Source organism: Macaca nemestrina, chromosome 11 (genome assembly GCF_043159975.1).
Source record: "Macaca nemestrina isolate mMacNem1 chromosome 11, mMacNem.hap1, whole genome shotgun sequence".
NCBI classification, from domain to species: domain Eukaryota; kingdom Metazoa; phylum Chordata; class Mammalia; order Primates; family Cercopithecidae; genus Macaca; species Macaca nemestrina.
The window spans coordinates 134,244,898-134,255,800 of NC_092135.1; the positions used below are offsets into that span (position 1 = coordinate 134,244,898).

General features: G+C 61.8%; 1 protein-coding gene across 3 annotated transcripts; it reads right to left on the reverse strand.

Moving 5' to 3' along the window:
• Nucleotides 1-4,485: 4,485 nt before the first annotated feature.
• On the reverse strand, nt 4,486-9,633 carry LOC105473854 (gastrulation brain homeobox 2). Of its 3 annotated transcripts, XR_011610162.1 has the most exons (4): nt 8,680-9,633; nt 6,767-7,671; nt 5,579-6,224; nt 4,486-5,365 (listed from the first exon to the last, which is right to left on the reverse strand). XR_011610162.1 is itself a non-coding variant. In XM_011727979.3 (2 exons), exons 1-2 carry the CDS (start codon nt 9,200-9,202, stop codon nt 7,148-7,150), a joined length of 1,047 nt encoding a protein of 348 aa, XP_011726281.1. In that variant the 5' UTR covers nt 9,203-9,633; the 3' UTR covers nt 6,353-7,147. The 3 variants fall into 3 exon arrangements, 1 of the variants encoding a protein (XP_011726281.1); XR_982532.3 differs by lacking the exon at nt 5,579-6,224; XM_011727979.3 differs by lacking the exons at nt 4,486-5,365; nt 5,579-6,224 and having other exon boundaries at nt 6,353-7,671.
• Between the last annotated feature and the right edge of the window lie 1,270 nt (nt 9,634-10,903).

Here is a 10,903-nt window from a genome sequence, read left to right on the forward strand (position 1 = left end):
CGGCTGAGAAGAGAAGAAAAAGGAAAACTTGAAACAAGAGCAAACATCGCAGCTTCCCCCAAGCACTGTCCGGTATCCACCAGCAGGGGTGGTCAAAACTCTGGCTCTCCTCTCCCAGGACGGGCGTCCATTGTCCCGCCCTTCTCCCCGCAGGCAAGGGGCTCTGCCTTGGCCCCCGACCCTGGCAAGAAGTCAGTGCCAGTGGCCTTGGCTCAGAACCCAAGGCTTGTGGAGGGGACGAGGTCAGGATTTGGAGGGATCCAGGCCAGTTCCCGCTGCAAGTGCGGCTCAGCCAGAGTCCCCTGCCCGGGCTGGCTGCTCTGTCTGCAGAAAGGGACCCTCACCCTTGCCTCTGGGCGGCTGTGCCACACTGGAGGGCAGGTAAGGTGCTGGGTGCAAGGACACCTCTTTCTCGTTTCTATGGCATCCCAGGCCCCAGGTGGAGTGGTGGGAGAGGTGCCTCGGAAACTGCCACGCAGAGCCATCAAGCATGGCTTCTGACAGTCTGGACTGCACACACCTCTGCACGCTCGGAGGCCGGGCCAGGCTGGGGTGGGGTCTGCCCCTCTTTCTTTCCTTTCTCCGCCTGGTCAGGCTCGGCTTTTGTTATTCATAGCCGGGTGCCTCTCTCTTCCTGGGGTCAGGCGGCCACTTCCAAACCCTCATGGCTCTCAGTTCTCTGCCGGGTCCCCGCCGAGCCAGGTGCATCGGGGAAGTCGGATGGGGGGCGGGGAGAAGGGGAAAGCGAGAAGGTGGGGGTAGGAGATCTGTGTCCTCCCGGGCCCGGGCCTGGGGGCCTGGCCGCTAGCGGTCAGGCTTAATAGGATCAGGTCTGTGTAATCCCATTTCAGCCATTGTCATTCAGGAGGCCGCGGGGCTGAAGCTGGGGGGCCCGGCCCTTTAGGGCGACGGCGGCCACACCAGAGATGCACCGGCATGACAAAGGCCGTCAGGGACCCAGTGGCGGTGAAATAAAGAGATGAAGGCTTTGGGGGTGGGTGCCCGGAGTGACGTCCGCCCCCCGCCCCCGGGCCTGGCCCTGCCTCAGGCTTTCGCCTAGGGCCCAGGCCGCTCTCGGGCCGTGGGTGCACCCTCGGGGCTCGGCCCCCGGTTTAGGTCTCAGGCCCCCGGGAGTATCAGGAGAACAAGGTCGCCCGAGATGGGCCGCCGCGTCCCGATACGGCCTCCCTGCCTCCCTGGGTGTCCAAGCTGCCAGGCCGGTAGCGCAGCCGGACCTCCTGCCTCTCTCCCTCAAGGCCCACGGGGTGCACGACTTCCTGCAGGACCAGGCCTGGCGGCCTACCCCTGGGCTACCCTGGCCTCGGTTTCCCTCGCCCTAGCCTAGCGTGTGGCGCAGCTCTGGGCCGGTTCCAGAGAGAGGATGAGGGTGTGCCCGACTGCGGCATGAAGGGGATGGGCTGTGGGGGCGCTGGGAGTCAGTTTAGGAGCAGAGAGAGAGAGAGAGAGAGAGAGACAGAGAGAGGCAGAGAGAGAGAGAGAGTGTAGGGGCGCCTGGCGGTGGAGGCTAGGGTGTTGATGGTGGACTGCGGAGGTGGGGAGCTGGAACAGCCCATAGGCCAGACCCGGAAGAGCTCTGAAGTCCAGGTGGGGGTGGGGGCAGTGTGAACTGCGGAGGGGGTCATCCCAGGGACAGAAAGTGGGGGGTGTTCCATGCGTTGGAGGTTGGGGGTATGTGGGGAGAGCTCAGAGGCCAAACCCTGGCGGTGGGGGGAAAGTGGACTGTAGGATGCCGGGTGGGAGTCACAGACAAGAGTGGTGCGGGGTGCGGGAGTCCTCTAGGCACTGGGGAAAGAATGGGGGGAGGGGCTTCCCGCCACGGAAGGGATACACTGTGAGAGGGAGCAGTCCACAGGGGCGGACTCGGGGGCACAGGGACCGTTCAGCTTTGCTGGGTGCCTGAGGGCAGCATTTTTGGCTGAGCCAGTGGGGTCGGACCCTTGGCTATTTGGAATGTGGAGAAACTCGGCAAAGCAGGGTTGGACGTGAAAGGGAATGGCACATGCACACACACACTCCCACTGTCACCTGCTCACGCCCACACATACTCAAGCACTTGCACACCCGTCCACACGCGCACGCTCACATCCCTGCTCATCACAGAGCCAACTCCGTGGGGATCGAGGGAGGCGCTCACCGGGACCTTTTTGAGTTCAAGCCGGAAAATCTGAGCGGGTTCCAGGGCAGCAGCACCAGGCACGGGCCACCAGGACCTGGGTCAAGGGGCAGCCTCCCTGGGGGTGGGACTCCCGCCAAGCCATGATCCGCCATTGGTCCCCCAGTCCAAGAAGCCTGGATCCTCCCGCGGCTCCCAAATGCGTGGGCCTGCCCCCTGCCCCAGCGGAGCAGAGCTTGCCGACTGCAGTGACAGTGTGCTGCCTGCCTCCCAGGCCCCCTGTGCCAGCCAGGCCTCAGTGCAGCGCTGCCGGGAGACTCGGTGCAGTCAGTCCAGTCCCCCCTGTCCAGGGGAACTGCGGCTTGACCTTTCCCCAAAGCCACGGAGGGTAGGGGGGAAGTCAGCTTAGGCCCCCACTTCTGAACTGTTCAAATAGGCAATCAATTTTTATGATGTAATTTATAATTTATGCAGGTTGTCTTCATACATATGGTGTTGCTTTTGTGCGTCGGTGTTTCAGGTGCTTTATTACTCTGCCGGTGTGATCTGCATTCATGTTCCGTTACCAAGATCATATTTCTCCTGTTTACACCATAAGGGCCTAAAATGAAGATTAATGCCACCTCCCTTCATCCGGACTGTCCCTGTAGAGCCCCGACTTTAGCTTCCCCCAAGACCCCAGAGCCCTGCTACCCTGGAACTGGGCCCTGAGCACTGCACTGAAGCTGCCTGGGAGGCCCCAGTGGCCAGAAGGTTAGAGCAGGCCACCTGCTCTGGCTGTGCATGCCTGGGCAGATGCCTGGGGTCTTGGGACAGAAATAGGTGTGTGCACTGGAACCTCCTTCCCTGGGAAGCCACAGCTGGGCATAAGTGAGCCACTCTGCCACATCGCCACTGAAGTCCAGCAGGGGAAAGAAGAGGGCCCCAAGTGGGTCTCTGCTGCCAGCGCTGCCAAATGCGTGGGCTCCAGCCACTTGGGACTAGGAAGGCCCTGAAGTGAGAACCAGAGGGTGATCCAGAGGCTCCTGAGGCCGGAAAGCTAGAAGGTCACTCCCGGCTTTCAGTGCACCTAGAACCACCTGTCATGGGGCATAGCACGTCAGCTCTGTTCCCGACAGGTCTGGGGCTGGAGGGAGCAGCCCTGGAGGCCCTGTGCCAGCCTCACCAGACGCAGCTGAAATAATTAAGCCCATTAAGCTCAAACAGAAACAAGACGGAGAGGGTGCTGACCCCAAGAGAAAGGGTTCTTGGAATGCAGGTACCAGTGATGTGCCCAGGCTGGTATAAGCATCCAGGCTGAAGGCCAGACCTACAGAGAGCCATAGAGTCAGGATGTCCTCCGAGGCAAACCCGGGCTCAAAAAAGCCTGGAGGGCCACTCCCTGCTCTCCATTTAGCTGACAAGCCATCTGTGAAAGAACCACCCAGGGGGCTGAAGACAGGAGGCAAAGGCTGGATGCACAAGCATGCACTAAATCTCGAAAATTCCAGAGCAGGTTGGGATTTGAGCAGCCTCCAGTGCAGGTGGTCCTGGCTGCTGGGAAGGTAGTCCTGGGCTCCTCCTGGAAGAGGAAGTTGCTTGAGGCCCAGGACCAAGCTAAAGAGGGCCCTGCCCCACGAACTGGGAGATGGCTGCGGATTTTCAGCATACCTTTGGTTCTCCAAGGGGGCAGGGGTGCCTGACTTGCCAGGGAGCAAGGGCAGTCACTGGGTGGAGTGACTGTTCTTGTGGCCCTCCTCCGACCTCTGCCTAGGTCGGTGGCTGCGGGGTGCAGGCAGCCCTGAGGCATCCCAGTGCATGGCTAGGGGCGCAGGTCCAAGGAGCTCCCAAGCGTAATTATTTGATCTGCAGATGTAAGTGGAATTTATTGTAACAACAAATATAGTGATGTCAAAACCCAACCTTGGATTAAAGCCGGCAGCCAAAGGGGAAGTGTATTAATTTCCAACAGCATCTCAGGCCAGAGCCTATTAGAACAAGCTATTCTTCAGGCCCCCCCATCAGAATTAATCATTGGGAGTTAATTTGAAGCGCAGACAAGTTGCTGTTAATTTAGTGCAGGGAGGACGGGATGGAATAAAAAGCGGAGGTGCTGGCCGAGCCTCGTGGGTCTCATTAATCAGCCAGCTGAGACGGCCTGGCTTGATTACAATTTGCAAAAAAATTCATTAGGGCCCGGGCGATTGACAATTTTTCTCTCTGCCTGTGATGTGACTCATTAGGCAGCCAAATGAAAGCCATGATGACGGCCATGATGACAGCGGCCATCAAGCGCCGCTTGTTTATCTTCCTCCCCTCGGCCTGTCTCCCGGGCCTTGGCCTCCCTGCCGGGCTCTCGGGGGCGCCCGGGCGCTCAGGGGTTGGGGCGGGAGGGGGTCAGCGCCCCGAGGAGCAGGAGGGCGGGCGGCGTCGGCCAGCTCGGGCCCTCTCCTCCTCGTGTCTCCATAGGGCAAGGACCTCGAGGCTGGGAGGGCCCGGAGCTCGGTCCCAGAAGCGGGGCTTCCTGACGGCGGCCTCCAGCTCCTAGTGGGCTTCGCTTTCCCGCCGGGTTTGCGCGGTCAAGGCTTCCGGTCCCTCTGCCTCTCAACCCTGCCACGGGCTTTTGGAGAAGGCAGGTGGGAGTTACACTTGTTACGGTGGAAGGGGATGTCGGGGGCACTCCAGGATCTGCGGGGAGTCCCAGGGTCTCTTCCCCCGACCCGCAGTGCCGGCGGGGCAGAGGCCGCAGCTCCTCCACCTTCCCAGCTAAACTCTTCGCCCCCAGCCACCGGCAGACTGGCTCAGGTGTGTGGGTCGGGAAACGGCGTCCCTGCGGGCCTCGAATGCTGCAGCAGCGTCGTGTGGCCAGTGGGGACCTGCCCCGAGCAGATGGCGCTCACCGGCGACCTGCGCTCTGCGCGTCCTGGCGGGTGGGATCCGGGGCTTGCGGCCACCGCGCCAGGCCAGGGCGGGACCCGGGCGCCATCCCCGTCAGGTTTCATGGCGCTGGGCGGGGCGCGGCCAAGAGCCTCTGCAGCTCTCGGCGCCCCGCAGAGCCGGCCGAGGCCCTCGGAGGACTGGCCCTTCTATTTTACTGGGATCAAAAACCAAGCCTGGGCCATTTTCTGCCACCGGAACTGTTGGGAACGCGGCGGGAAAGGGTGACTCGGTCGCTCCCAGCCTTCACCCTGCGCCTGAAGTTTGGGTGGAGGTCTTGGTCCCCAGGCCCCTCCAGCGTGGGGAGGTGACGGCCTGTAAGTAGTAAAAATTAAGTCAATATTAGTGTTAAACCCATGGCGGGCCGCGCTTCCCCTTCTTGGGCTGAGAATCGCGCCAAAGGCCTAGCGCCGCTGTATTGCAGCGGCTTCCCGGCCTCCCCTCCTTCCCCCACTCGAAAGGCTGAGGCTGGCGGAGCCCCGGCTTCTCTCGCGCTTCGGGCTGCTGGCTTGGTGGCACCATGCTCACCCTCGCTGGCCCGCTGCACGCCCCTGGGCGCCCGGGGTCTGTCCGCCGCAGCCTCCCGCGGGCCGGACCGCAGTATCTGGCGGCGCGCTTTTGGGTCCGGTAGGGAGCTCGGGGCTCTGAGCGCAGGGCCGGGGGTGGGACAGGAGTGGGCTTGGGGACCAGGCACGCCCCCACCGAGCTGGGGAGGCGCGCAGCTCCCCGTTCCCTGCAGACCGACTCCCAGCTCCCTGCGTAGCCTCTCCTCTTTTCCCCCTTTGTGGTGAGGGATACCGGGGCGTCCTTGGGGTGGGGCGGTGGCCGGGTCCCGCCCCCTCGACCCCGCCCGGAGGGGGAGGTGCAGCGGCCGCGGGCGCTCCAGCCCGCCACCGCCTCCGACTGAGGGCTGCCGGGAAGCCGGCTGGGCTCGCTGGGTTTTTGCTCCTGTCGCCAGATAACGCCCGGAGCCTGATTTATGGACCCTCCACTCTGCCAGCAGGCGAGCACCGCTTCTTTTCGGGCAAAGGAAAGACGTTTCCTTCCTGGCTGTAGTCGATTTGGAGCATCAGGAGTTTGTGCAAAGCCACCAATACCCGCACTCGCTTGCCTCCTCCGGGCACCCACCTCCTCCTCTGGCCGAAGTTTGCCGGCCTACTAGGTATCGATTAGGCTGTGCAAAAGGGGGATATAGATTTCTAAGGTGAGAATTAGGTTTTCTTAAATTCGTAACCCTATCGGTGCTCTTGCCCTCCTATTTTAAACCTGGTAAAGTGCTGGGTGGCTCAAGTCCAGGCTGCCTACGGAAACAGGTTTTAGGGGATGTTTCTCCAGTACTGGTTCCAGACCAGTTGCCCGGCCACACCCTGGCAGTGCCCGGGACAGTCAAATTCTGGACACACTTATGAGGCCCAGGGATTGGTCTTTCTCCCCCCTCTCTCCTTTTTATTATTCACAAGACTGAAATTGTTTAAATGTCATAACTTATAAGAAAATAAGCTACATTGAAATAAATTAACACAACGGAGACGTGCTTCACATGGCTCAGATAGGATAGGCAACCCCAGGGGAAACCAAAGCCAGGCAAAACCAAAGCAAAGCAAAGCGAATTTCCAGGCTGCCTAACAATGTCTGCTTTTCGGTCAACTCAAAAAGCCAGAACGCAAACCAAAATCAGTTTAAACCCCAGCGCTTGTTCTTGGGTTTCACGTTTACCTTTGGAAAAGTATGGAAAGGTGGCTGGTAACCGCACATATTACAGCAGAGGTTTTGTTTTCTTCTGGAATGAGTGGAGAACATTACTGGGTAATTAAGTCCTATAACTTTCAAAATACTGCAGCTGAGATCCAGTCTATAGAGATATTTATGTACAAAGTAGGATAGTATAATAAATATTTAGTGTGTCTTCTGGTGTGGCTGTAAGCCCCTTCAAAAGCAGTCTTTTAAGCCCATTTAGTGAATATATTCTCAATTTGCTTAGGATGGCCACAACTAGGCTGTGACTCTGTTGCTTCAAACACAGTGGAGTCCACCATGGGTTCCCTTGGGTGCCGGGGCTTCTCCAGGTGGGTGCCAGGCCCTGGCCCTTCTGGACCCTCAGGGCCGGGCCTGCTCTAGCTGCTGATGCTGACTTCTGATAGCGAACCTGCTGACGTGGACGGGGATGGGGACGACGATCTTAGGGTTCCGGGAGGGCTCCCCTGTCTTGGAATTGGCATTGCCCGCCTTCACTCGTTTCCACTTGGCCCGTCGGTTCTGGAACCAGATTTTCACCTGCACCTCGCTGAGTTTGAGGGCGTGGGCGATCTGCGAGCGCTCGGTCAAGGAGAGGTACTTTTTGCAGTGGAACTCCTTCTCCAGCTCCAGCAGCTGCTCGCTGGTGAAGGCAGTCCGCCGCCGCCGGTTCTTGCCCGTAGACGTGGTGCTGCCCGCCGCGCCGCTGCTCGGCGGGGTCTCCTCCAGTGCGTGGCCCGGGTCTTCCTCCTTGTGAGCTGCCTGGCCAGTCAGATTGTCATCCGAGCTGTAGTCCACATCGCTCTCCAGCGAGAAGCTCTCCTCCTTGCCCTTCGGGTCGTCTTCCACCTTTGACTCGTCTTTCCCTTGCCCTCGGACAGCCCCGACTGAAAGCAAAACCAAACGGCATTTTATTACATTTCGCACACTGGCCTTCCTTTCTCCTTCCCACTGTCACTTGGGCATTCCGCGCCCCCCTCCCGCCCCCCGCCCTTTAGCGGATTGTCTTTCTATGACATTAACACATTGTGATTTCCTGGCCTTTGAGGGGTAGAGGAGAGGTGGGGGGAGCGTGAGAAAGCTCAAAGAAGAGGAGGCAGTACAGGCGACGGCCCTTTGCCCAGAACCATCACTCAAAGGGCCGCCATGCCTCCCCCGCACCCTCCCAGCCTCGGCAGCATCAGGAGAAGTAGCAGGAGGCGCGAGGCCCAAGAGATTGCCCGCTTTGTCCCTGGGGTGGGGGCTGGTTGAGGACCGATGGGGGAATTCAGGATCCATCCTGCCTCCCCCACCGTGAAAATTCAGTGAACCTCAATTGCTTCCTAACCGGACTGGAGGCGTAGGGACGTGCAGATCCCAGACCGTCTTTTTTGAGACAGACAACATTGGTCAAAGGGATGTTTTGTGGCCTTAGAAGTTCCCACCAGACACCCCCAACACACACACACAGACACACAGCCTCCCAGGAATCCGTTCTCCCGGAAAGTAGCAAGACCAGCGAAGAGGTTTAGAAAGTCTGGGCGCCCCTGGGCACACGCACGGCTGAGACGCTCAGCCCAACTCGTCTCCCCTAGAGGCTGCAACCTACCCAGGACCCCAGGTCACCACGGAGCGGTAGAGGAGGACTCGGACAAACGCATCGTCAGACAGATATGCGGCCCAGGGCAGCAGCTGGTCGCTGGGCGCTAAATGCCCCCCCGAGACCTCGCTTGTTGCGTGGCTCTGAATGTCCCCCGGAGGCCCAGCGGCACAGCCGGGCCTCATCCTCCAGCTCCTCCGGCGGGGGTCGAGCGGGGGCGCGGCCTCGCCCCCTCGGTCTCCCGCGGGAACCCGGCGCTGGCCCGCCCCCGCCTCCTCCCGCCCCCGAGTCCCGGCTGCGCGCGCCGCCGACTCACCGAGCGAAGCCTGCACCGCCTCGGCCGCGGAGAAGGCGAGCAGCGAGCCCTCTTTGGCCAGGAAGCCTTTGCCGTCCTCTGCGTCAGCCTGCAGCGCCTCCGCCTTGTCGAAGTTACCGCCGCCGGGCAGCGGCTGCGGCGCGAACTTGCGGGCCGCTGCCGCCTCCTGGTGCTGGGGCGACGCGGAGAAGCCGCCGGGGAGCGTAGCCATAAGCGTAGAGGTGAGCGCCATGCCCTGCGCCAGGCTGGAGCAGAAGCCGGTGGGCAGGCTGGGGATCTGGTGGTGAGGGTGTGCGGGCGGCAGCGCTGGCTGCAGCGCGGCCTGGGGCAGCGCGGGCGGCGGCGGCGGCGGCGGCGGCAGCACTACCGGCCGGTAGGGCATGAACATGGGGTAGCCAGTGTAGACGAAATGGCCTGGGCTGGGCTGCGGCGGGCTGCCGATCAGCGAGTCTATGCTGAAGGCGGTGCTACTCCCCAGCGGGCGCTGCATCATCATCAGCGACGGCGGGAACGCTGCGCTCATAGACGCGCTCGGGAGAGGCCAGCGAGACGCGAAAAGTCCCCGCGCCGCGCCGCCGCCGGGAAGCCCGCCGGACGCCGGGAGCACGGCCGGGAGCGTCGGGCAGGGGCCGAGCGGAACCCGGAGAGCAGACGCCTCCGCCCCTCAGTCCTGGGCCCGCTGCATGCCCGGCGGGTGCAGGGTGTGTGCGGGGTGAGACCGTGCGCCCCGGAGTGGAGAGGACGCCCGGGCCCCGCGGGCTCGCCGGAGCCCCCGTCCGCCGCTTGCCCGTCGGAGCCCGCGCGCGTCGCGGGTGCCGCCCTAGGCCCCGGTAAACTGCCGTCTGTCCGTCCCTCCGTCCGTCCGTCTGTCCCGCCGTCCGTCGCCTCCCGCGGGCCGCTGGGTAGCGCGCGAAGCCGGCGTACTTGTCTCCGGCGGGCGCCGCCAGCACCTTTAAATCGCGCTCCTCTTTCTCATTCACATTTTGCCTGCCGCCTGGCCCGGCTCGCCTCACGTGGGGCTGGGCGCCGCTGGCCATTGGCTGAGCGGGGAGGGGGTGGGGCGAAAGCGGGGCCCCGCCCTTTCCACCCAAGCTGGCAGCGAACGGGCTGCGGGCGCCACCGTCGGAGGCGCGCGGGCCGGGGAGCCGGAGCCTGCGTGTCTAGCCCGCGCCGCGCAAACCTGAGAGGGGCGGATGGCACCTCCAAGACTCGGACCTTGGGGCCCTGCAGCCTTGTCGAGGCCGCCTCGAAGGGCAGCCTCCGGAGCCCGCACCCCCGCGGCTGGGCCGGGGGCGCTTTATTTCTTTTACTGTATTTGTCATGGAACCAACCTGCCTGCGGCTCACTCCAGCGCTGGGTGCTCCGGCTGCTCCTGGGGTCCGGGCGAGGATCCTGGAGTTGGGGACAGGGTCCTACCCCTCCAGAGCCGCCCCCGGGACGAAGGCTGGGAGCAGGCAGGCCCTGCCTGCCGCCGGGAACCCGCCGGGTTGCTCCCTGCCGGTCCGCGCTCCAGGTGGGGCGGGGAGGCTGCTGCTTCCCCCATCCCGGGCTGGGCTCTCCCGTGAGCGATCCCGTCTCTCATTTTTCATGACATTCTTAATCATCGCACCTATTTACACACTTTGCCAGCGCGCACCAAAATAACAACCACGATAATTATGATAATAAAGAGAGTCCTTTATCTGCTCCATCCTCGGGGAGGAAGGGGGGAGTTGCTGCGCCTCCAGATTGTGTAACGTGAGATTATCCTGATGAAAGCTTTATGATGTTTGCTCAAATAAAAGCTGCGTTTTGTAAATAGGCGCTAATTAAGCACCTTGCGAACGCAGGGAGTGCTCACCCTGGCGCCGCCGCCCGGTTTCCAGCGCGAGGACTCGAGGGCGCGCGGTTCCTCTTTGCTGACTGCAGGATGGAGCCGATCCCCTCAGGATGTTTCCCCTGTTCTCAACAATGGTAAAGACCCCCAAATTTGGAAGTAAGGGAATTTGGGGGTGGAGGGAAACCAGGGACATTCTTATCCCCTCCTCCATTTTAAAACAAAAACTTTCAGCTCTTGTCTTCCCTTTAAAAATGGAATAATTTCGTGACAAGGGCAGACCGTGCAGAGTGCACCAGCGCGCGCGCGGGGCTTCCTCGCGACTCCAAGGCCCGGGCTTCAACTTCCCGGGTCTAGACGTCAGCCCTGAACCGCCAACAGCACCGGGTTGGGGAGAAGGAAAGAAGG